Raw genomic sequence first — 27381 nt, forward strand, 5'->3', positions numbered from 1 at the left:
TCATTTATTAGTAAACGGAGTAAATTGGAAAGAATAACATTCATACTAAGAAAATTTAAACAAAACAAGGTCCATCGATGTTAACGGATCGATGAAACTGATGAGTTCACTGAACTTTGTATTCCTTCTTATAGCAATCAAAACTTTTTACATTCCAGTGGTCGTTGGCAGAGTACAGAAAATGTTCAAAGGAAACGAATACTACAGGTCATACAAAATAAAGATCAGAAATATTTTCAAAGTAAGCATTTTTACTTTCGTTTATTACTTTCATCTGTTTTCGCATGTTTGGTTATTGTTAAAGGAAGTAGAAAATTTTCCGAACGCCTAATGATTATAAGTTAATTACGTAATTGCGTTCATCAATCATTTTCATTATTAGTTTTGCAATGTGTTGAAGACACTATAAATTATAACAATTTTATCGCGTTTCAGGCGACTCCAAAAGCCCGTGCAGTACTACAAAATGGTCGAATATTAACACCAATCTACGACAGTCAGTGCGGAATCCAACTTCAGCCCAAAGATACCTACGTCTTAACAGGTGACTGTTGTATTATTATTTAGACGCGAATAACGACTCCAATGCTATCATAGGCTATGACAGATCATTGGAAATCTTGATAATAGTGATCCTGAAGGAAATATAGGTATCTTATAAAGGTCAAGTTTAGTTTCCATTTGGGATATAAGTACTCTTAATTTGGTTTGAAATAATCTAGAAAAACTGTTATTACATTCTTATCTTATTAAACATTTTGATTAGCAAATTCATTGTGATAAAATGAAAATTATAAGCCAGCGAAATATTTATTTTGTGTAAATTAAAAAATAAAGTGTGATTTTGACCTTCATCTCACGTGATGGAAATTGAGGATGACTTCGACTATGGAGCAAGCACGCCTAAATAATGCCTATTCACTCTCACCTTGAAAACGCGTTCTGGGTACAAGTCTGCCGGTAGGGAATTCCATTCCATAGCCGTTCGCCCAATAAATATGGAAGCGAAAAGCCTCGTGCGAATCCTTGGAATATCCATAACATTGCAATTTCCTGCATAATTTGTAAATAAACAGGTCAAATTACGATTACATATTACGTAATTTGTCTATTAGCAAACAATAGAATAAGGCCAAACATTACTGATGCTTTACTTCGATGGTAATACCGTACAAGATCAAGTCTGTATATTTTAAAACTACGACAACGTAACAAATCATACGATTGCAATTATCTCAATGCTATAACTTCTTCATAGTTTGACCTAGTACCCTTATTATTTAACAAATAAACCACGACTGACTGAATAATTGAATATATGTACTCGAGACAGCATTCTAACAAGATTTTACTACCTTTGAGATCGAAGTGTCATAATTTGAGAATTGTACATAATTTTAGGTAGAATAATCCACGCGCAAGCGCAAGTCAACTTATGCGACTTCTACTCTAAATGGCGTGAAGTCACTCCCAGACAGAGAAAAGGATTCAGGCTGCTCTACCAACAAGGATGTACTTGCAAGGTAAGAAGTTAATTTTAACGAAAAATTTGGTGATATTTCAGTTGTGTCCTGATGTCACTGTTGTTTTTCCATTAGCATCAACTTGAATTTGGCACGCTTATAAAATTATTATGTGCTAGCGTATATTATGTGAAAAATGTTTTATTAAGATTGAAAATGTCGTCCAAAACCAAGGGACGAAATCTAAAAGGGACGCAGCTAGGTCAAATGAGGTCGATTGGATTTCCTTTGCACTTTCCGTCGTCGTGTTATTTAGTTTGTGACTTATGAAAAAATGTTCTTTTGCACCAAACAACCCAAAGACATCCGGCGACCGTTGAAGGGGGACATTCCCTCCGAAATTAATAAGCGGAAAAATCGATAACAACTCCGACTGAAAAACTGGAAAGAATAGGAACGAAGTTTCAAAAACATTTTTTAAATTTTGAGAACAAATGAAACTGATTATGAAAGCAATTGCGTGTCAGGTCTTGCGTACGATACCCTCGGGCACGCGAGCTCTACTGCCTGTACCTGGTGAGGTTTTTATGTGTTTATTTACAAACTGAAAACAATAGTTGAGATTGTTAAGGTAATAATAATATTACAGTGACAGACAATCACTTTAATCACCTTATTATTGATCAGTAGCAATAAAGCTCCTTGTGAAAGAGAAGTAGGTACAGGGAAGTAGGTACTGCCACCTTATCTACTTCTGCCACTAAGCAGCAATGTGAGCATTACTGCGTTCGGTTTTGAAGGGTAAGGGTGCTAGTGAAATTACTTGTCAACTTGTGTCTCAGGGTGACGTGCGCAGTGGAAGTGACCCTCAGATTTTTGTGATTTAAAGCTCACAAAAGCTCGTGGCACTGCAACTGTTATGGATAGACGTGTTGCTTACCACCAGGCGCACGACTTGTCCGTCCTGATCACGCCGCAAATCTCGAGAAAACAAAATTTAAAAATGCAAAGACCTTTTTAACGGATGTCTTATTTGATTTAAATTACGAACAACTTGTAAAATATGCAATAGTACATTCGTCCATTCACGGATTTCCACTTTCAGCCTCGTTTCTTTTCTTTCGGCTTAACGTTTGCGTTTTTATAACAACAACAGTTCAAATTTCAATACAAAAAAGCACAGGGGCCTTACCATGAACTCTTTTTACAGTTCAGTAAGGTTCGTAACGACAAAGAAGCGGGATGGTGATATACACTTCATGTAGCGTTGTCTGACAACGATTCATTTTAGATCCTAAACTGAATTGTATTAAGAGTTCATGGTAAGACCCCAGGACTTTTAAGGTCCTTTAAACGTGTGCACGAACATAAATATGCATGTAATGCAAATCAAAACTTTACTACCGGCAACGGAAATGTTTTTGGTAAAATTAATCATATGACAATTTCAACGGGTACAGTCACGCAATTCTGAAATTTGTTACCTACTCCTTTAACGTATTAACAAGCTCATAATACTACACGGTAATTAACTTTTGGCCGGTGTGACCGAAAACACGTGGGTCAGATACTCTATACATTATCGACGCTTTAGAGTTACACACGGCGACTTATAGCAGCGATGCAAACACGCGTTCGTGAAACGCGCGATTACAACACTACACTTGTGATTTATAGGCGGCTGCCTCGATGCAACCGCGCGACAGCATCGATACTAACGCGCGATTGCATCGATGCAGTCGTGCATTTGCATCGCTGCTGAAAATTACCGTGTGTTCCACTGTAGCCGTAGAGTGAAAACTTCACATTTTTACATAGTTTGCTTTTACAAATTTCAGTTGAAGCAAAACTCTTAAACCTCTTGCTAAAATGTATTATATGAATAGAATAGCGTCTGAAAGGGGTTGATTGACTAAGGAACAGGTAATTTAATTAATTAAAGCGCAACTATCAAAATTATTATGTTTACTATATTTTACACCATTTCGTAAATTTCTTCCTAAAACATTAGGTACATAGAAAAGTACTCTAATACGACTTGTACTACTTCAATTTGCATTATATACAAATTTTGATTAAGCGAGTCATCTATTTATTAATTGAAGATCATTGTTTAGCGCTTAATGTGGTTCGCGGAATAATCATTATGTCATCTTTATTTACGATGACATAATTTGAGTAAAAGTGTATACTTTACATCCGAGTTATAAAGGGCTTTTGTTTGAAAAGCCATTTATAACTCGGCATTACAAACTGTAAAGTTATATTAATTAGATGCATGACTTAATTATAACAGTTTTACCTAATAATTAAAGAATAATTATAATTCTTATTTGTAGGTGCACATGAACCGGTTTTCGTCAATTTCGCCCAATTCTTGCTTGGGCCAACGAAATATGTGCTACGAGAAACATGGCATCTGTCTGCATGGGGAGTACCGACGGTGCCGTTGGACTAGGTAATATTTACATTCGATCATTTTTAATTCGTTTTTTGCAATACATATTACTAACTTTATTCTCTTAATCAATAAAAGATCCAGAAAACTAAATATAGTATATTTTTCATATAAATATAATATGAAAAAGCGTTCAAAAGTGTATTTTTCTAGATACCCTTTGGTCATAACGAATACTATCTAACGGTAAATTTAAATGCGACATTTTCATTAATGTATATGCGTTTACGTGATCATGGGAATACGAGTATTGTCTGGGTTTAAAGCACTTCACTTATTATCAACATTTTGATGTACACGGGGTTTGAGAAGGTTAACTACCTGTAGGGCTAGCACGACAGGGCGCGACTTACGCGACTACTACTGCAGTCTATTCCGTAGTTTAATAAATATTATTTATTCTGTATATTAATTTATTTATTCTATCTGTACTATCTTCTCAAAATATATAGCCGTCCACTCGGATATTATATAAGCACATACACAGGCACTCCAAACCACATTAATGTTGCTGACGACCAACGAGATAATATGATGACATTGACCAAAGAACAAAGATCGATAATATTACGATAATAATACCTGTACCTATTACAGTTAGAACCTTGACGATTAGAAAAAAACACACAATTGTATTTATTTGTTCTGGATTAACATGCCATTGTGTAAATTAACGTATGCATTTACGTGTCAATCAAGTGTTAAATCGCTGAACGGGCGTTTAACATTGCGAATTTACGTAATTTAAAACAATGTGCCTCCTTGGTCAGAAACATGAGAACAATACATTTAGTTCCAGTAGCTACATTCCGCATTAATATTTCAAGCAAGTATAATTTTTTCTATTCCACTTAAACTTGAGCTGAATATTTAAAATCATATCATCTCGCATTTGAATTTAGAATTGTGCCTCGATTTTGCCGGGAAAGCTATTTTAGTAAAGCTGGTCGCCATACCGTCGTCTAAAAGATAATCCGAATATTCAACTTGAAGATGAGACTTCTCGCCCAGAATTAGAAGATCATAGGATAAAAAATAAAAATAATTTGACTCAAAAATAAAACAATAAATTGTGTTTAGCAAACGTGCCAATTCAACGCCTTACAGTTATTTATTGCTGAGATTTAATATGGGTCGACATCGTGAACGTAAAACATTTTGATGTGTGCTCATTTCCGGGGTTCTTGTCGATCAATTCTGACACCGTTTTGTACGTTACAAGTATATAACATAAATATATTATTTACTACTTACTAACTAGAATAAAGGTGGTAAGGTCATTGTAAAACTTGTCTGGGTAGGTACCCCCGCGCTATCCATTTGAATCGCAAAACAGTAGTGCTATATCTCATTGAAAGGTAGGAAGAGCTAACGCACTTATTGGCACAGAAGGGTAATGCGTTTCCGTTATTATGAATTTATTTTGATAACTTCCTTCTATCACGTCGAACCTCTATCGGTTTGAATGCCACAAAGAAGAGTTATTTTGAAGCGGAATATCATGTAGAGAAGACCGCCCATACACAAAGACGAATTAAAAAAAATACAGTGGTGGTCATAGAATTAAGAATGATTAATGACACAAAGCCATTATTATTTTGCTATAACCATAAAGTGTAGAAATAATTTAAAATTATGCTCGTTAAACAATATTATCTGGATTGACCTATTTTATTTAGGTAATAATCTGGTTTAAATAATGGTACCTATATATATATTTATTTATTAAATCACAATCACTCAGTTACTTACTTACCCGGAACACTGGCTGGACAAATAATTAAGAACTAAAATATAATACAAGAGCTACAAGAGAAGTTATAATAAAGCTGCGTAGTTGTAAGGGGTCATATCAGAAAATTGCAGATCATTTGCATTGCTCAAAAACCAAAAAAGTGTATCGGGCCGTGAAACGTTTTAAAACACACAAGACAACTATGAATATACCTGTAAACCTAAAGAAAGAAAAACGTCTCCACGAGAAAATTCAAGAATAGTTAATCTCGCTAAGCAGGACCCTTTCAAAGGCTCAAATCAAATAAAAAACGAAGTTTTTAGTGAAAACAATCCTCGAGCAGTGTCTGCACGCACCGTTCAAAGACGCTTGGTGGAGGCACACTTATTTGGGAGAGTAACAAGGAACGTGCTCATGTTGCCACCACGACACAAGACAGGCCCGACTTGCGTTTGCAAGGAAATATGAACAAATATGAACAATGGAACTCTATTTCACTTAAACTGCAAAAAGTTAACAGACTCGATGCCACGCCGCTGCCATGCCGTTATCCACTGTCGAGGACAGGGTACTAAATATTAAATTCCTTTTTTTATTTATCATTATATTATTAAGAAAACGTAGTTAAATTAATTAATATATACCACTTCTCAAATTATTGAAATATTGTGAATACTACAGTCAAGTCCCTACCTCGTTCTTAATCGTTGTCCAGCCTGGAGGCGAAAATACTGTTAAAATTAGAATCATTTTAATTTTATTGATCCATCTATATAGGATCCATCCTATTTCAGTTTGAATAAAATTACTATGATTCTAATTTTAACAGTATTTTTAAATATCATATTTTTATTTAATTTTATATTTTGTTAGCCCCTAATGTGTACTAGCTAAATAGTATTTTTTTCTGCTAGCACTATTGTGAATAATTTCCAGTAGGGTTATTATGTTTATTATGAACATTTGTATATCAAAATGGTGCCGTACTATGAAGCGTATATATACACTTACAACGATTTTTCGTACCTTAAAAATTTCTATTTTGGCACTATTCTGTGAAAGGGTTGCGATACTACCACTCTCTATATTACTACTCTCTACATCCACAAATATACATTTGTAAATTTTTATATACATTTGTATACATGGTACAGTGTGACGGGCTTATTTCCGCAACTCGGCGTCAAGGCGTCTATTTCGCGTGTATACATTTATAAACATCGAGTTCTTAGGTTTTCGCGATTGTTACACATTGAAAATGAAATTTTCTTTTAACTACAGTCAAAAGAAAATTTACATGACCATGTAACGGAAAGGGCCCGGGTCAAGTGCTTTATTTGAAAGAATTAGATATACACAATTTGCAAAAAAAATGTTTCATTTCCTTTCTGTACGTTTGTAAATTTATATAAGAAAATGAAACTATCTAATATAAACAAGTATATGATATATGTGATGATTTTTTTTATTGAATTGATATTCAATTATTATTTTATGTGAAATTACTCCACTAGTTTGTTATAATTATTAATACAAAGATCGAACACTCAGAAAAAATTCCTTCGATCCGGCCAAAAAAACCAAATACAAAGACAGAACAACAAGCACATAGAAAAATTCGTGAGGTCCGCTGGTTCGTTACGTGGCTTAGTTGGTATAGCGTCTGGCACGGTATGTTAGAAGACGTCGGTTCGAATCCGGCCGGATCGAAGGAATTTTCTCTAAGTGTTCGATCTTTGTATTAATAATTAACTACAATGTGAGTTTCGCCTTTCCAAATAATACCTAGTTTAATGTTATATTTTCATTTTCAGGGCCCCAGTTCTCAAGAGATGCCTACAACAAGCAGCGGCCAACAAAACGATGACGACGACTACTTGATCTTCCCTTCGAACCCGAACTATATTTACTTATCACCATTGCATATTTCGATGTGTCCATAGAAATCGACGTTCTTAGTTTATTAATAAGAGTATCTATATGACCGTCGATACGAAACCACGCCAAAAGTAATTCTAACAGTCTTAAAGGTCACTATCTCACGTACATACGCTTAAGGAGAATTTACATACTATACGCAAATAACTGAAATTGGTTTCACTTCGCCATTTTATTGTTAAACTGTTGAACTTTCAACTTCGGTCTATACTAAATTGTTGTGTTGTAATGTCTTCGTAGACAGTGCTAAGTTTAACGTTATTTTTATATTATTTATTTGTAAGTAAAAAAAAGTAAATTGTAAATTAACAATTATAGTGCTATTACAACATATTAGTTGCTATACAATGTTAGGTTAATAAAAACATACAAAATTACTTGCGATATTTTTCATTAACGCCTGTTTCATTATGCTAGCAAATATTCATGACGTCAATTCTTCTCTCACACGTTTAGGTCTCAAAAATTAATAGAGGTTAAACATTCTGCGTCTGTGGAAGTACGAGCTCAAATGAAAACAATTATACGAGTAATAATATTAGCATATTATATTGTAGGCGCAGTGGCGTAGCATTTACGGTCCCGGGGCAGGCGGCAGATTTCAAGAGACAGCATTCAATCAACAAATGTGTTAAAAATGTGGATGAATGAATGTAGTATTTTTTATGGTAAGTAACAATAAGTATATACATATTGTTACACTTACACATCTTCTTATAGACTCACTATAATGACTATCTGATTTTGCCAGAGAGTGAATAAAAAAGAACGCTTTGGTAATTGCTGAACGTAAGCAAGAGGACGTGAGTGATTATATGAAGCTTTTTCCCGATTCAAGTATCAGGAGCTGTAAGACAAAATTCTAAACGCGAAGTTAGTCGATTGTTGCGCCACTGCTAAATCACCTCTTATAACGCACTTGCGCAGCAGCGGGTCGGGTCTTAAACACTTGATCGCTCCGCTGAAGGTGGTCGGTGAGTTTCTTGTCAAAGACTCAAAAATTTCGCCAATTTTTTATAGGTATGTATGCATTTTTGTAAACCTCCTGGGAAACGTATTAAATTCCTTGTATCAAAAAAGTTTATCGATAAATCTACCACATAACTGGAATGAGCATCAAACAATGAAATTTAAAACGAACGTGTTCCCACCCACACACCCATGCTCGCGTCACTGTCGATAAAGACAGAAACAATATTTTCAAATTACCCACTCCAACCCGCTCGGTTGGATAAAACAACCCTTCTAAGATCTTCAATGTCTATGTCGAGATTATCAAATCAGCATTTTAGCCATCATCCAAGATTTATAGCGAGAACGCCCGAAAAATATCATTTCTATTTAAGAAGGAATTTCACTGATATTTTACCGATTCCTTTGTCGCGGCGCATAAAAAATACGGAGGCAGCGAAATTAGGTTCTGTCCCGAGCGACAAGAATTCACTCTATATTGAGTAGACGTTATTGCGATAGATAGATTATGCGGTATAGAACTCCGGTATAGTAACTATTAGTTTCAAACCATATGTCCTTAACCTATTAACCTAACATTCGCATCAAAAATTTACAACTTCACAAGCCGCCGATTATAATAACATAATGCAATCTATAAAAATAGAACGTTAGTACAAAATTATCGTCGTTTATAGGATATAGATTAAGTTAGAAGAAAGTAAGAAGACTTACCATGTCCGTATGGTTGTGGTAATAGGTCTGCTCGATGAGAGGGAAGTTCTCCCGGCCCAGACGCCTTTGTAGCTGCAGTAGATGGCCGAATACCCACGGCCGATCCTTAACACAATAAAACATAATGTAAAAACTGCAGAACAAACAAGGCTTTCTATACTTCGGGAAATCTTTCTGAAAGGCATTTTGTCCCTATGGATTTCCAAAGCTGTGAGAAAGTAGAAATAAAACGGAACCGTGATTTGCAAAATAGAAAGATATTTCTAATGTTTATTAAATTCTATTTTGTACTAAGTAATTTCAAATTTGAAAATATGAAATACTTGGAAGTGATAGATGGAGTTCAAGCTGTTGATGGAAGGCACACCGCCAAACTTCAGTCCAAGGAGCAGCGCGCGATAGTCTGCGCCCGCGTCGCGCACATTCTGCCGCACCAGCACAAACTCAGGCCTAATATTAGAACAGACTCTGTCAGAAATAAGTTATAATATTATAAACCTTTCGTAATAAAAATATGATCATATACACTTTCTTATTTCAGTGATAAAATCTGCACACGTATGTACTGAATCAGAAATAACAGCAGAATATGAAAATGAAAGTTAATAAGAATTATTCACAGAAATTTAGGTATGAAACACATCACGTCACGGTAGTTAAATTTTATTAAAAAAATCGGACAATACCTATCAAGACAGTATTAAGATTCTACATTTTTCAATAACATTTTGTACATGGTATTATTAAGAAAATCGAACAAAATATTTCGATTAAAAATTACTTCTTAGTTCGTTAAAAAAAAAACAAAAAGGTATATAGTTAAATGTTTTAGAAATAAGAAAGTACAAATTGCAAAATTACTTTACTTACTTAAAGCACCGGGTGACTTTGGTGCCACCGCGATATACGGCCATCGAAACATTTGCGCCATCAGAATTCGCTGTCACCGAGAGTTCCTACAGAAAAAAACATTATATTTTCAATGACTTACTACTTACTCTGTTATTATGTAGTCAGAACACTCTCTGGGTTATTAATCCAGTAATTTTCAGATAAGTTTTTTGTACTCAATTTTGGTGACAATTTTTATTATTTAATTACTCGAATATATCATCGTGAAATATTTAAGAATATTTCAGGTTACCACACTCGAATATTAAATAAAACTTCATGATGATATTTTATAAATATTTAAAGAAACTCACCAAAATTGAGTACAAAAAACTTACCCGAAAATTACCCAATCTATGATTTATTTTTTGCCTTGTTTTAACACGCGTCATTACTTGCTTGCGAAAGGAGACAGATAGTGTGAAATTTTGTATACTATTTCGCAATTATCATATATTATAATGCACAAATTAATCAAAATCCACAACATTATTTACCGAGTCAATGTCAATAATTTAAATTTTTAAATTCATAAATTCACACATAATTAGTCAAATAGTGAAATGTGAGCAACACACCGATGTAAATTAATTTTCAAAGAGTGTTTCACCCCCTTTGCGTCCGCCATCTTGAATGTTTGACAACCAAATAAATGATGTGCAGCGTCTTCACCGCACATCAGTGACACACTGCGTGTGTCTGGAACGCCGCATCTAGTACGCTAGTACTAAGATATTGTACGTTGTATATTTTCGACAATTTAAATAAAGACACAAAAAACTTCGTAAACATATTCTCGACGTTTGTGAACTGACACCATAGCACGTTATATCTTTTCGGAATATAAGGCTTACCCGCTGCCGTAAATAAAAGCGCCGTAATAAAGGGATTCGTTATTTAAAATTGACCTTTTAAAAAGACAATGTTAAAAGAGATGGTATAATTTTTGCGTAGCTACACAAAAGAGATTGATTAAAAGGGTTTATTTAATTCAAAACGTTTAAACAGGAGGCGCAACGTAAAGTTGGCCTTTTCTAATACTTCTTCAGGGAATCGTTTTTATTTCCCTTTTATTACAAAAGTGGTCTACAATAGTACAAAAAAAGATTTATAGTGTTAAATAGCTATTAGACTACCACCTTCTTGGATAATCGAATGTGTAGTAATTGACCTTAACCAGTGTAACAATGAAAAGACGCACTGCGGATTTTCATTTTTTTTATTTATTATTATTACACTTTTCAATTTACAATGAACAAAACAAAAACAATGTGCATAAACCTATACAGATTTTTCGCACATTGTGCAGTTGTCATCTACACAATATAAAAAATTGAAAACATTGAATATTATAGTAGGTAATGTAACAATATGTCCGTAGCAATTTTATCACAGACAACACACCAAAAGTATTTTAGAAAAACAGACACATACACATACATTACGTATTAATGGTTAGGCGTAAACCAGCACCACTAGCCTGACAAACAACGTATTGCTACTCTTTGACAGCCGACGAACGCTGTGTCACTGCGCATTGGCCCCGTTCATTGAATATTCGACACAAAAAGCGATATAAACCAATAATAAATACACAAACAACTTTTATACAGGCTGGTAAGATATTTCTTTTGTTAGTGTTAGGAGTGAATTTATTTGAATTATATGTTTTTATATAAAAATTAAAAAATCTTATTGATACGATAAATGCATACCAATTTGAACATTAGTATAACTATCCACAATTGACATTGTTCCTATTTTTATGACGAACGAAGTCAATTAATTAATGGATAGTTTGTTCATTACTGTGGAAGAGAAAACTTGTAAAGTACCTGTATATACCCACATATAAGATCTAACACGAGGTCATTAAACGTACCCTTAATCCTGTTGTAGAGGTCTCGGAAGGAACGAAAGTGCTCTCAGGGACATAAACACTGGCCAAGTTGAATATACTCTAGAAAGGTGAAATACGGAGTAAAAACTGAGCAGACCATCACGGAAGAAGGGTTTCATCGGAATGTAAGTTGAGGGATTTATATACCACTATGTATTTAATATTTTTCATTCGTTCTTTGTAAATACATTGCGTTCTTAGATTTTAAAATATCCCTTATTTTTTTCGTTATACTTGATATTTTTTTTGTATTTTTAGAAATCTATTTCTTCTTTTTACGATACCAAGAACCGAAACGAACAAGTCGTGCACTGGTTAAGCGACACGCCTATTGACAATTCTTTCAATTACTTACTTACTGACCTATAAATCTCACAAAATTGAAAAGTTTATGCTCAAAGTTATTGGAATATAAAACCTACAATGTCGATGCGGTAACAATAAAATCCACGATGTTCGCATAACGACTCCTAAAACGTGTTTATACGTTATTGCCTCCCCTTATTATTACCTAGACTCAGACGAATGACAGAATGTGGTATACTTAAATCATTATGCGTGCAACACAAAGATTTGATGTCACAGAGTTTTAAGAATATAAATTAATAATATTACGTATAGCGAGACGCTCGGTAATACAATAAGAACATTTGCAAAACAAACTATAACATTTTGTTATACTCTAGGGATATCTCCCCGCAATTATAACACTCTGGAGAAACTCCCAGGGAAAGAAGGTTACAGTCAACACAAATCGTCTATACCTATAAATGGTTCTGTAGGTACGAGGAAAGCTGTGCGAATAATTGTATTTAGTTATAACTTCGCTTATTGTGAAGGTTCTACAAGAGATGTGTTATTTCCTTTTATTATTAGATTTTCATATTCAATGTAGGTAAGTCAATCAGGATAATTGCAAAAGCAAAAAAAAAAACAAAAAGAGCTATTGCTTCTTTTCAAAACCAAAAAATATTGTCCTTAGATAAACACTTACTCACAGTACACTCGCCAAGAAATAGCAATGCCATAAAAGCAGTTACATTTATTTGGTATGTGGCAGTTACCTACTTAATCACAACGCAAACAGCATATTCTGCTACAAAGTTCCATATAAAATATTTACAACTTGACTGCAAACAAATCTCCTTGGTAATAAGTAGGCGAATAGGGATTTAACGTTTACTTAAACACCAGCAGGTTAATGTTAGAATAGTTTGCTTTGCATAACGGCGACTCTCGGTCGGTATAATCTGCATAAATGATTGGATTGTTTACGCGCGCACTTTATTACTGTAGAAGGAACAATTAAGTATATAATATAGTGATACTAGCTGGTGCCCGCAACTTCATCTGCGTAGAATAAGGACTTCGAATAAGGTGCTGCACTATATTGATTTTCATAGTTTTATTGGTTCTCCTTACAAACTTTCATCTCCTTTTTCACCCTCTTTAAGAGTCGCTCGAGTTAAAATGTTGTCCGTACTAATATGGTTCATTTTGCTTGGGTCGAGCTCCAGGAACACTGGATTTATTTCGAAATTTATTTTTTTACAAACGAGTTTAAAACCATTTGAATAATGGATATTGTATACTATACGTGTTCTATTTAGTTCAGTTGATATTAAATAAATAATTGGTATACAAAAAGTACTTATTGAATACAGTGGTTTTCTTAAGATATGTTTGCGTATTTTTTTTCAACCTTGAACATTTTTAGGAATCGTGTTTTCACACCGTATAGTAATCAGTGTATATCTCCAATTTTACAATATATTTTTTCCAAAGCGATTTATTCAACACTATGAATGGATCAACCCAAGCCATTTGACGTAGTACTAACTCTAAGTTTTATATTTGTGACAAAAAGTAGCCTATGTCCTTCCCTAGATCCCATCTATCTCTACGCCAAAATTCATCAATGTTCGTTCAACGGTTTAAGCGTGAATATCTAATAGACAGAGTTACTTTTGCATTTATAATATTAGTATGCATGTAAAGGTTTGAATATATTCTAATTAGATTGGCGTATCTAAAATCCCTTTTAGTAGCAGCAAGTATCTATTTGTGAAAGAGCTCGACCAATCTTATCTACATACATCAAAAGTGTCTAGGGATCAAGTACGTTTAAGAGTATTGCTGCAATTAGGGTTAATTATATTAACTTTTTTGTATCGCTATTGATACTTTTTAGTGAGTTTTAACATTTAAATAAGGAATATTGTTTAAAATTCGATAATAAGAAGAAAATCGATTGTCAATGTGGTTTTGTATAAAAATGAGTTATAGCGTTTTGACAAAATCATTACAATATCTGCATCGGAACCGAAACAATTTACATTATTATGGAGAGACGACATCATTTAACCCGAGAAGTGATGATGCGAGCCGTCGGAATGTTGGAAGCTGGTTCCAGGCAACGTGCTGTGGCTTTCACTCTTAACACTACACAGAGCGTCATAAGTCGCCTCTGGACGCGCTATCGCATGACGGGCAGCGTGGCCGAGCGACATGGAGGACGATCTCGCATCACGACTCGCAGACAGGACCGGTATATCCAAAATACTGCTCGACGGAATCGTACCATGACCGCCATGATGTTGGTTACGAGGCTCCACAGCTCCTCAGACTTGCTAATAAGCGATCAAACAATCCGAAATCGTTTACGTGAAGTGGGTCTGCGATCCCGAAGGCCGCTCAGAGTTCCACCTATTGCACCCTGCAATCGCAGGACCCGTTTACGATGGGCTCGCGAACACAGAAACTGGGAGGAAGAAGACTGGCGCTATGTGTGCTTTTCGGATGAATCCCGCTTCGGTATGAGACCGGATACAAGACGTACTCGAGTTTGGAGAACATCTAGACGTCATGAACGTTTGAGATATTGTCAGGAAGTTCATCCATATGGTGGGGGAACAATAATGATATGGGTCGGTATTTGGATCGGCGGAAGAACCGATCTCATTTGGATCAGGGGTAACCTCAATGCTCAAGTTTACGCAGAGAGGATTGTTTCAGATGTTATCATCCCTTTGCGAGGCCAGTTGGGTGATTCATTTCAACTAATGCATGACAACGCACGTCCACACACGGCTAGAGTCGTAACACGCATTCTTGCCGAAGCTCGTATCAACGTTCTGCCGTGGCCTGCTCAATCGCCAGACCTCAATCCAATTGAGCACGCATGGGATATGCTTCAAAGAAGAGCTGTGCCGAGTATGCATACCGTACATACTCTACAACAATATTTTGACTTGTTACAAAACACATGGGCGGCCATTCCTCAAAGTGATTTTGATGAACTCATCTTAAGCATGCCAAATCGCTGTAATTGTGTGATTCGTGTTAATGGTGGAAATACAGATTATGAATTTTCTTATCTTTACAATAAAAATGAGCAAAATCATCATTTTCGCCATTTTTTGTCATTTAATTGACGCCGTTAATTTGAGTTTTTTCCCACAATTTGCAAAAACATCAATTTTAGTTTATTTTAATTAAATATAGGGGTAAGCGGTTAAATAAAACATAAGCATTAAAGTAAGAAGTCGTCCTGGAAGACTGGATTTGGTAAATATTGCTTAAATAATTTTTATTTCAAAAATATTCACTTGATCCCTAGACACTTTTGATGTGTGTATTTCTGCCGCCAAGCAGTAACATTAGCGTTACTGCGTTCCGGTTTTGAAGGGTAAAGGTGCTGGTGAAATTACAGGTACATGGGACTTGTCAACTTATGTCTCAGGGTGACGCGCGCATTGCCTCTCAGATCTTTGCAATTGAAAACTCTGAGTGGCACTGCAATTGCTATGCACAGGTGTGTCGCTGACCACCAGGCCCATGGCTTGTTCGCCCCGTCACTTGGTATTATTAAAAAAAAAATGCTACAATAGCGCAGTCTTGCTAAAAATTTTTTGCGTAACTGTGGTTTCTATGAGAAGTTTACTACCTTAAAGATATACAAAACACGAAATTATACTGAATTAAGTATATTACTTGCGCGTAAAGTGAGATTTGTCCAGTAGTGTCCAATGACGATCTTTGTTGCTTACTATCAGGGCGCACGACTAGTCAGTTCCGTCACTTGGTATAATACAAAAAAAATATTTTCCATTAAAAATAATAAATAATAATTATAAAAGAAATAATTATAATATTCGGTAAATCAATTTAATTGGTTATGTAATGTAATGTAACGTAATGTAATTAATAATGTTAAATTTATTAATGGGTGTATACCTAAATAAAGATATATAAAATAAAAGCAAGCCCGGCCGCATATTGCTTAATCAATAGCCTTAACCTTCAACATTTCATACCCTTTCCTCACCGGTACAGGCAGACACCACTTCTTCCACGTAACAAACGATCCCAACACAATATCTTTCGCTTTATCGACACTCATCAATACTTTCATACACGCTCTTCAGTTAAAGCGTGAAATACACAGAGAACGCCCCGCATAATAAAAAGCACCCGCTCTCTGTGTGTTTCACGCTTAAGGGTATTTTGACCCAGCCTTTCTTTAGGATGTTCTTAATCTGATTGTACTAAATTCGCCTTCAAAGGCCTTTTCAATAAAGTTCGTCGTTGTCTAATTCCGCTACGTGGTCTATATATGTACAAGTATACGCGACTGTACTCTCTTAACAAATTACGAGAAGCAATTCCAGCGCCGTTTATGAGCTTGAAATTTCTTTAATGAAGTAGGTTTTATGCGAACCACGATTGAGACTTCAATTTTACTACAATTGCCTTCGGAGATCGTTATTTGTTCGGGGTTAATAGTTTTGTTTTATGTTCAGAAACTTTTAGTAAACGGATTCTTAGAGTTACTCATTGGACGCTACTGGATAAATGTCACGTTAGACGCAAATAATATAATTCAGTACAATTTAGTATACTAGTACGTAGAAGGTGCCATTAAAGCAGTAAACTTCTAATAGATATCTATGATCATGGTTACGCAAAAAAGCGAGACTCCGCCATCGTAGCACTTTTTTTAAGATACCCAGTAACGGGATGAGTGTGGTGGTAAGCAACATGCCTGTCCATAACAATTTCATTGCCACTCATAGCTTTAAATCGCAATAATCTGTGGGGCACTGCCACTGCGCCCGTCACCCTGAAACATAAGCTGACAAGTCCCATGTGTTTGTAATTTCACCAACACCCCTACCCTTCAAAACCGGAACGCAGTAATGCTCATATTAGTGCTTGGCGGCAGAAATAGGTAAGGTGTACTTCAGTACTTCCCTGGACGAACTCTTTCACAAGGAGCTCTATGGCTAAAGCACGCCGAAATTTAAAAGAAATTGCGTGTAAAGTGTTTGTTGTTTGTTATTGAAACAGAACCAAACCTGTAATTTGACGCTGTCTATATTACATACGAGCCCTGCACCCCACTTACGGGTACGGGCACTTACGGGTCGGGCTCGGCCTGCGGCGCGTGGTCGGTTTCAGTTTACGGGGTGTGCTCATGCTCTTCGGTGGCACAGCAGTTAATACTGTGGGCGCTTGATGAGGAGGTCGATTCCAGATTTATGCCAATTTAAGAAACGAACATTTCTAAGTTTGTTTTGGTTTGAGTATTCTGGGTTATCGTTGATTTGGTATTCATAGTACCTACATAGTACAGGAAATTCGGAAGTAGTTTGGCATTTTTTCGCCCTAAATACTTCTCTTTGGCATAGCTTTCAAGAAAATGAAATCTAACTTAGAGACAGTTGAAATACAATAACGCTATAATAAGTGTCTCATTTCCACTACATCGGGAAGCATGCTTTACATTTTTATAATTGTGAGATTTTGTACTCGTAATCTATTACGTCTCCGTATATTTTCTCCATTTGATGGCGTGCGGACGCTTCGGGCTTCGCCCTCCGCGAACCTCGGCCTCCGGCCTCGGCACTTATGGCTTTGTTTTAAAAAAATTTAAATAGCTCTTTAATGGCGGCCATATTTAAAAATTGCAAAAATAAATTTTGACCGCTAAATATTATTAAGCACTCACGGAGACCCCGACATGTCCACTTTCAATCGAATTAAAGCAAGTTTTTATCTGGCGCTAATAAAGTTTGTATGGCAGCCATATTGAAAAAAGGCGAAAAATAAATTTCGACCGCAAATTATTATCAAACACCTATAGAGATCCCCACATATCAATTTTCAGCCGAATCAGAGCAAGTCCGTTTTGGCAGCCACTATTGACGAAAAAAACGCTTATATGACAGCCATATTAAAAAATTGCGAAAAGAAACTTTTGACCTCAAATTATGGTTAAAGATTTCCAAAGACCCCCGCATACCAATTTTCAGCCAGATCGAAGCAAGTTTTTCTTCGGTCACCATTTTGAATTCGCCATCTTGTTTTTTTTAACCCAGGCAGTTGACCACTATTAATCTCTATGACATTCCTTCGAGCACCTCCTACCTATCTCTAATAGTTTCCGTGATAGGAGACTTTGAAATTTGTATGGCGGCCATCTTATTTATTTGAATTTCGAACATTTTTTACTTCCGGCGGAAATTGACCAGGGTACACCCGTACTATTGAAAATGTACCCTTTTGTCATAGATTAAGTGCCCATAATGTCGATTTTAATTATTACCACGCTTCTACGACTTTTGAAGCGAGTCGTTGAACGCTGACCGATAACTGTGACGTGTTTCTGCGCGTGAAACTCAATAACAAAAAAGCTATTAACTTAATAAGAGTTTTATCTGCAGAAATATGGTGAATTTCTTACAACTGATACATAATTTGGAGAATTTTTGTGGAAAATGTCACTTATGTGGTTTTACCTTTAAGCAGACGATATATTTGTGCTACGAATCTCCCATTTTGCTACAACACTGTGTGTACTTATTCATATGCTACATTCAATTGATGTAACTTACAATGTTGATGAAAAGTTTTCAATGGAACTATGAAATAATTGCAAGTCACGTCCATCGTAGATGTATTCGTAAAGATAAAGTTACGAGCTAAATATGTATACACGTAGTGAACTCTAGCCTTAAACAAATCTAAATTTCAGGTTTTGAGAAACGCAAATTCCGGCAGTGAGTTGTATTCCTTTGCTATACATATCAAGTAAGATTTTAATACGATTTTCGCAGTAAATATAAAGTCTACGTTATTACTCATTAAATTGGTCAAATATAGTATAATTTCTAATTTTAGTTTATAGTATTTAAGCTTTTAATGTACATTACCAGCATATTTTAACAAACATTTTTGTATATTATTTCATTGTAACTTCGCTACGTGTATATGTGTGTAGTTTACGCCACTTATTTTTTCTCATCCACTTATGACTCAGGGTGACGCGCGCAGTGGCAGTGCCCCTCAGATCTTTGCGATTTAAAGCACTGAGTGCACTGCAACTGTTATGGACAGGTGTGTCCCTTACCATCAGGCGCACCACTTGCTAGACTCGTCGCTTGGTATCATAAAAAACAGTTTGTTCCAACTCTTAAATTTCTATCCTAAGTTTGCTTGGAAGAAATTGCTATTTAGCAATAAGGCCACCTGTTGTACGTTGGCTTACTCTGTAATACTATTATTGTTTTGTGTTGTCATTGTAATTTTAACGTGGAATAAAGAATATTTCATACATTCATAAAAAAAAATTTGCTCTTGGTTTTTATTAAGTAACTTTTGATATCACAGTACCTACCTATCGAGTTCTTAGGTTTTCGCGATTGTTACACATAGGAAATGAAACAAGTCTGCAGTCTGCGAGCATGTCATGGATAAACCTACACATTCAATGAAGTTTGACAAACCCCAAGTCCTTTCAAAAGAAGTCCGTTATCTACCCAGGATTTCTGGGTAGATAACGTGGATAAGTAGATATCTGGTGGTTTCTCAGTACCACCAGTTTGGGATCCAGTATATCCTCTGATGAAAATCCCAACCAGACATAAGACTGCAGTACTAATTAATATGTTTTAGTTTATTCCAATTTCTATTATTAATTAATAATAAATTGAACTCAATAAAAATTCATTCAATAAAATGGATTTGGAAAACTTGATGTAGCGTAAATTGAACGTTTTCTTTGTAAAATTAAAAATAAGGTATTTAATTAATAACTATTGTAACTATATTGAAAAAATAGGGAGGTTTGCATTAATATTAGACATAACTGGTTGAAGACTGTACCACCTCAGGCAACCGTGACCATGGGACCTGTAAAGGGCCCGAAATCTCGGTTTGTTTGAAAAAACAAATATACGCGATTTAAATCCGGGATTTAAAAAAATAGTTTCATTTCCTACAGTACCTACCTTTTAAAACATTTTTGTTTTTGCTATTGCAATGGTCTAAAAGGAATGAAAAGTGAATATGTACTTACCCTAAACTCGGCCTGTTCCACACGTATGTCCCACTCTCCAGGGAGGCGGCGCCCACGGAAGTACTTGGACCAATCGGTGTTTTGGTCGTCGATGACTAGCAGCGTTACGCAACGGTCGCGGTTATACCCACGACCAACGGATGCCACCGATGTTACACTCCCTATACGAAAATGAATTCACTTTACTATAATCATGCCAGTTTATACGTATCTACTGGTGGACATAAACCACCTCCTGAACACAGTAACTATAGACGAAAAGAAAATATGTATTAATATTTATTGCATCGAAGTCCACGCGCTTCGCCATCGTGTCTAGGAAGGCTGTCCACCACAATAGATTATACATGTATTAAAATCCTACATTCTTAGAAGCTGCCGACCCGCAACTTGAGTCCAGACTAGAGAAAACTCGTGTACAGCAGTGTGATGTACAAGGGTTAATGATGATTTCATTACTCTAGACCCAACTACACATTTAGAGTTCTTCTTTTAATAGGCAATTGTACAGTCTAATGGCGACGCAATAGCGATTGCTATGAAATGTTCAAATTTATTGGTAAATAAAGTCCCAAAACGCGGTAAGTGATAAACCCCCTATGACAATTAAACAGTCGAGGAAATTATGGAGAAAACCCAAAGTACAAACCGCCACAAATTACTTAATTGCTTGCGCCTTTATTATAAGCATTTATAACCTCCGCTCGCCGAGATACGCTGTCAGAATTCAAACAGAAAATTCCGGAAATTCAAACCTTTTTCCGATATTACAAATGCTAATGCAGATAAGATCCTTTTATCTTGAACCTTTGGAGATATATCGGCTTTATATAAAGTAAATTAAGTCAAATACCGAGTTGGGAAATATCAAGTTATTCTACATTTAGAAATTATTATTTAAGGCGAAACACGTGAAGAGAAAGGGGAAAACTTTGCTAGGTTAAATGTTTTGATATTTAACATTATATAACGGTCGTATACAAAAATATACGATGCACCCTAGGATATTGTCTAAAGAATGTGCTAATTGTTACACGACAGGATGCACTTTATCAGATCATATAAAATCTTGAAATCAGGCTAAAATAAAAGTTTAAAACGAATTATTTAAGGATAAACTATCTAACTTTATACATAATTTTTATATGAAGACATTTTTCTTTAAGTACTACAGAGAACCTACAAAATTTATACTTATTAATTTCACATTTATCTCAAAATTTGCAAATTGCCCTGCGGCAGCGGATTAACGATACGCCGTGCCACCCGCTGACCCGTCAGTCGCCACCGCGCGCTTATCGACGTTGGATATGAGTCAAATGTTCTGCGCTTGCTCTTATTTTTAACGGACTTCAAAAAAGAAGGAGGTTCTCAATTCAATTGTGTTATTTTTTTTTTGTATGTATGTTATGCGATAACTCAGGCATTTGTGAACCGATTTTGAGGATTTTTTTTTTGTTGGAAAGAGTATTAGTCCCATTAAAATTTAAAGAAAATATTCCACCTCTAAGTTTGGTACACTAGGGGATGAATCCGGTTTTGCGCACTTTCCAGCAACCGATTTCAATAAAATTTGGCAAATAGAAGTAATTCCATTACACGAACTTTTGAGGTCTGTTTATTTTATAAATTCATATTAAGTATCTCAGTACTGAGTACTAAAAAAACCGACCTCAAAAGTACGTGGAATTACGTCTATTTGCTAAGTTCTATTGAAATATCTTTAAATTCGCCACTATACAGGACTTGACACTGGAGATAATAAAAATCGGTTCTCACCACTCAAACAATATTGAGACAAAAACGCCTTGAATTGGAGAAATAGCAAAATCAATCATTAAAATAATTGCTCCTCAAGAAAATTTAGGCGCTATTTATAAAAATGAATCTTCATGCGTCAACAGTCACCCTTAGAGGTGGATGATTTCCTTCAAAATGAGATGGAACCACTATGGAAGTAACCTCTTTCCAACAAAAATAGAATCATGGAAATCAGTTCGCAAATACCGGAGTTATCGAGTAACATACATACAAAAAAAAAACAAAAATAAACATACAGTCGAATTGAGAACCTCCTCCTTTTTTGAAGTCGGTTAAAAAACAAGAAATCTCCTAAAATCTATCTATATTTCGCGTTGTATATTTCGCCTTAAGACAACCTGGAAGAACGTTTTATACAAACGAAGTTTAATCATACTTTGGAAACTTCCTAATCAATCACTGTAATTGACCCTGAAGGCCACCGGCGAAAGTCCTCGCTAAGAAGCTTTCTGTTACCAGAAAGCCTCTGGTGAATAAAAGTTTGGCAGTTACTTCCACCAAAGAACAAGCTTAGCTATCCAAAGGGAAAACATGAACAGCCTCTTAGTCGCGATGCTCTACGGCGTGACCCTCGACGAAATACTTATTTTTCTTCTCGTTTATATTAAGCATATTATTTTGTATACTTTTTTCTTATTTTTATGTGCACTTATGTGATTCAAATTCAAAATATCTGGCTTTGTTCTTTACATTTAAGTATTACTAACGATCAACAAAAACGTGTTGTAAATACGAGTTAGACACTAATATTTAAGACGGTAATAGTCCAGTTTCCTGTTAAATAATATAGTTTTAACAAAGCCTCAAAATCTCGTAATTTACAACTTTAGAAAGCTAACTAAATGCAATATTAGAAATCTAAATAAATAGACATATATAATTAGATTTCTGTGTTCATAACAATAAAAGTCTATATCGCCAAGAAGAGTAATGTTTTTCTATTATGAAAAAGTTATTTACCCGTCTACCATTTTATATTTTTATTAAACACCGGAAGGCGAAATACTAACTTTACAAACGGAAATGTTTTAAAACGAGATTTATCTCGCCCATGCACCCGTGTTTGCGTCACGGCATATAGAAACGACAATAAAATTATTATGACATATTGCGCCCTCGTGGTATGCGAGCAACTATCCTATTCAAAGTCAGTTAAGAATTGCCATATCTTTAATTTTAAATACACAGCATCAATATGTTTCAAAAACGTCGACAAAGAAGATTTAATTTCCTTCATAAGTTGTGATTCGCGTACAGCATCAGTAGTTTCCCTTGTCAGACCCTTGTGGACCCTTGAAGAAGAAATATCTATCGAGTTGCTATCATAGAGGAAAGAAATTACAGACTACGCCACGGCAATACTTATAACTGTATAAGCCCATTATCTGAAGAATTTATAGCATTAAGCCATTACCTTAAAATACTTACCTAATAAATTAGACCCTTGTTCCCTTGCGGCTCCAGTTAGAGATTGCACACGTTGGAGTAAGGATTCTCGGGATTTGGCAGGTGATGACGGAGCAGATGTTCCTCGAGAGCCCCCTCGGAGATTCAGCGATAGGTCCCCACCAGCTGCGCCGGAAGACGGCGCCGGCGGTGCACCTGACGCGCTGCCAATGCTACCACCAGTGACTACAGAAAATATATAGGCTCGTTACAGTGTCACTTTTACAGCCTCCGTAGTTTATAACACTCTATACGATAACGGTCAGTTACGAACCGCAAGAACTTCGACATACCCATAACAAATCTGTCAAACCGTTACCTGTTAAGGCAAACATCTTGAATGAAACTGACGAAACTGGAAGACTTTATATATTCCTAAAAGCACCCAAGAAATCATTGTAAATGAACAAATTGATCGGTTTAGCAATCATTTATAAAATTACTCAACGTCTATTAGTAATTAATTGGACGGTGGCATTAAGTAAGCCTTAATAAAAGCTAATAAATAGCAGCTGTTCGCGAATTTAATTATAAACCTTCCAAAATAAGTATATATAAGTATATAAATATACTTGAAAAACCCTGAAAGTGTGTTTTTAGAACTGGTTCTCCCCAAATAATAATATCAATCAGCGCACAATTGCTGGTGCGGTCACAACGAAGAGTTGGTATGGTTCTAGATTAGAACGGTTTACCGATTTTTCTTCACTCGAATACTTTCGGTTGAGATTAACTTCCTTTCAGACTGTACAAGACTGTATTGACACCTTCTCATCCAAGCGTTCATAAGGATAAATAAAAATAAAAACAGAAATAACAACAATGGCCAAAATACTAAATCTCGAAAAAATTAAGGTGATATTAGTATTAAACTGTGTAGGATAAAGATAATTTTTAAATAAAGCCGCATGTGGCAATTAATACTTACCCTGTGATACAGGCCTCTGGGTGCCAGGCTTCGGCTGGCTGGTGGTAGCCGTACGGCCGGTGTATGGGTCCACTTCGCCTTCATCTGCATCCGACTGCAGGTCTCCCGAGCTGAATCTGCGCAACGCCTCCGCTGAGCTACGCGCATCGCGCCAGCCGCGCACCACCGCACCAACAGGGACACGCACAGGAAGGACACACCGTCACACACATGTAGCCACTCATCTGTTACCTAACTTGTGCTCTGCTTTGTACTAAACTAACTGCATAATATACTTGTATCAATCCAACTATTGTAATTCGTGCTAAGCGTTTGGTGAATATTTCTTCCTACAGGCATCTATCATTAATTCGCGGCCTATTGTATTAATAATTACATAGAGTAGATTCGTTTAGAATGTAATGAAGAACGATCTCTCTGCTGAATGGAATCCAAATTTAACTAAACGTTATTTATTCATTCTTTGTAACAATGGTGTCAAAAGCTTGCTCAGTAAACTAACGAAATTAGCAGACGTGGAATAAGTAAGGAAAAAGTGGACCGTTTCCAATGATGCCTATTTAAAACCCAAGAAAATGGGTTAACAGAGACAAGGGAACCAATTTGCTTTTATTCGCTGAGTTTCTTCTAGATCTTAATGCATTTTTTATTTGCTTTCCTATAGCAACAACAATGATGTGATTACGACAACCAAACACCAAAATTGACAAGCATCATGCACTGCCGACGAGTTCGTTCATTTCATTCTCAAGCAACATTGATGAGGAACGAAAACTGACATTGAACAGCGCGTGGACACAAAATATATTTGAGATGATGAGTGGTGCTACACTGTATGTGAACAAGGGTTAGGACGGGCGAGTGCGGAGGGGAAGCAAGGGGAAGCGCGGTGAAGCGGATTGGCCCTTTCACGTTATTTCGTATAATGTTATTTTTTAGCAAAGATCGTGGATTACCATTATTTATTTTGCATTACATATTCAAGGGTCGTGTTATAATATACATATGTCAAAACAGTAAGGAAAAACATTATTTAACCAAAATATGACGAAATTTTTTTAATTTGTAAGATTAAGAATGTATTTATATGATGTCATAAATAAATAATTTCACTATATCTACAGAGAATCGCATTAAGTGGAGCAAAAATAGTTCAAAGTCGAAAAAGCAATTATTAAGTAGGATAAACTTTTACGTGAGAATTGATTAAAAGTAAGAATCAAACGCTTTTCATAAACATAGGTACATAGAGGACACTTGTTAAAGCAAGCTCAGAAATAAGATACAACATATACCTACAAAAAAAAAGCTAAATAGAAGAAAAATACACACAAGCCACGGTAACGTAATAAAAAAAATGGAAGGGGCGTAAATACATAGTGACTATTTATTCATGGAAGAAGAATTGTATATTTCAATATACTATAAGTGTAACAAAAATATTTCACGAATTTTACGACGGAAGTTGCTTTTTCCTTTATACACATAAGTAGTAGTCTTTATATGAAATACATGGTACTTTGTCAAACCTTACGAAATTGTTTTGTTCCTTGTATTTTTAGGAACGCTCGAGGGACACCATTCCCTCACGTGAATTACCAAGCCTCAAAGTACCGATTTTCCTATTGAAGCCATGATCACATGACTTCCAGAGTGAAAATTAACGGGACGCTATCTAGACTATCTAGACCGGAACCTATTTGTAAATGTGCCTTTCCTAAATTAGTTCCACCGGGACATTTCAGTCCTGCAGTTTGTTTCACGACTCCTCAGCGCCCACAGTGCTGGACGTTTTGCCATCATATACATTACGTTACAATACTTCGCTGAATAAACAGTCACACTGTATACACGCGAACATCAATATTGGTCGGGTTTCTCAACCTTTCCATGACGAAGATCGCTTACCTTCTTTTCAGGTAATTGACATTGCTGGTAAAGGAAGTGCGGAAGCTTGAGAAAGACAGGGTTGATGTGGTCGCGGCCTGCGGGCCACAGATGCCTGGACACCCCGCACGCTCTATTTTGACGTCCCCTGCCATACAAGTTCCACAATGTTGACTTTTTGAACGGTTACGTTGGAACAAAAGCTGGATATCAGATTTAACAACGAGTTTTTTAAAGCAGAAATCTAAGCTGACGAAACAAACGTTTGAAGCCACACCGGTACTGTAATCTCTTATAAGATCGCTCCAGTATAATTAAAGAACTTTTTTCTACACAATCTTGTTTTCTTTATAGCCTTTTTTTTTCTTTCCAAAATGTTATATGCTACCGTTGGGGTAGCCATCAAATATGAGAATAAACAGATTCCACAATCTGTTCTCTGATCAAGCTACGTATAAGACAAAGCTAGTGTTGACAGCTGACAAATCTAGCAGAAGGTTTTGTGGACGTTTACATTATATTAATGCTTGAAATCACGGCACATGTTCATTGTTATAATTGTAATATTTTAGTTTCATATTGACGTACGTATTTTACATAGTATGTTTTTAGGCGTTGTACACATTATAAGGGGATCGAATTTCAATTAACTACCTTTAACAAGGTTGGGATATCACAGTTTTGTTATCAACAAACAATTTAACTTCGCAAATGTCCCAAAATAGAACTGAGATATCATTAACAAGTATTGGCAAACAGTATTGATGGCTCAAATAATAAGCCCAGCGATGGACCCATTTTGATTAGGGAGATTACGACTATTTCTATATTCCATCATTCCGTCAAGGGTCTCTTGAGTGTCATCAGTA

General features: G+C 35.7%; 2 protein-coding genes across 3 annotated transcripts in view; one reads left to right on the forward strand and one right to left on the reverse strand.

The window, feature by feature from the left end:
- The window catches only part of LOC113236444 (tissue inhibitor of metalloproteinase), a 69492-nt gene extending 61801 nt beyond the window's left edge, over window positions 1–7691 (forward strand). For both annotated transcript variants that reach the window (XM_026472510.1, XM_026472511.1), the window contains exons 3-7: window positions 159–241; window positions 436–544; window positions 1402–1523; window positions 3803–3921; window positions 7471–7691. In XM_026472510.1, the coding sequence (XP_026328295.1) occupies window positions 159–241; window positions 436–544; window positions 1402–1523; window positions 3803–3921; window positions 7471–7537 (500 nt within the window). In that variant the 3' untranslated portion in view covers window positions 7538–7691. The remainder of the gene's footprint in view (window positions 1–158; window positions 242–435; window positions 545–1401; window positions 1524–3802; window positions 3922–7470) is intronic.
- LOC113236768 (synapsin) overlaps window positions 1–26667 on the reverse strand; it is a 103353-nt gene extending 76686 nt beyond the window's left edge. The window contains exons 1-7 of the mRNA XM_026472936.1: window positions 26534–26667; window positions 24626–24741; window positions 23680–23883; window positions 20431–20591; window positions 10151–10236; window positions 9604–9730; window positions 9281–9385 (exon numbers count right to left, since the gene is read on the reverse strand). Coding sequence (XP_026328721.1) covers window positions 9281–9385; window positions 9604–9730; window positions 10151–10236; window positions 20431–20591; window positions 23680–23883; window positions 24626–24741; window positions 26534–26667 — 933 coding nt within the window. The remainder of the gene's footprint in view (window positions 1–9280; window positions 9386–9603; window positions 9731–10150; window positions 10237–20430; window positions 20592–23679; window positions 23884–24625; window positions 24742–26533) is intronic.
- Between the last annotated feature and the right edge of the window lie 714 nt (window positions 26668–27381).

This window comes from Hyposmocoma kahamanoa, unplaced genomic scaffold, assembly GCF_003589595.1.
Source record: "Hyposmocoma kahamanoa isolate Upper Pololo Valley unplaced genomic scaffold, ASM358959v1 92, whole genome shotgun sequence".
NCBI lineage: Eukaryota > Metazoa > Arthropoda > Insecta > Lepidoptera > Cosmopterigidae > Hyposmocoma > Hyposmocoma kahamanoa.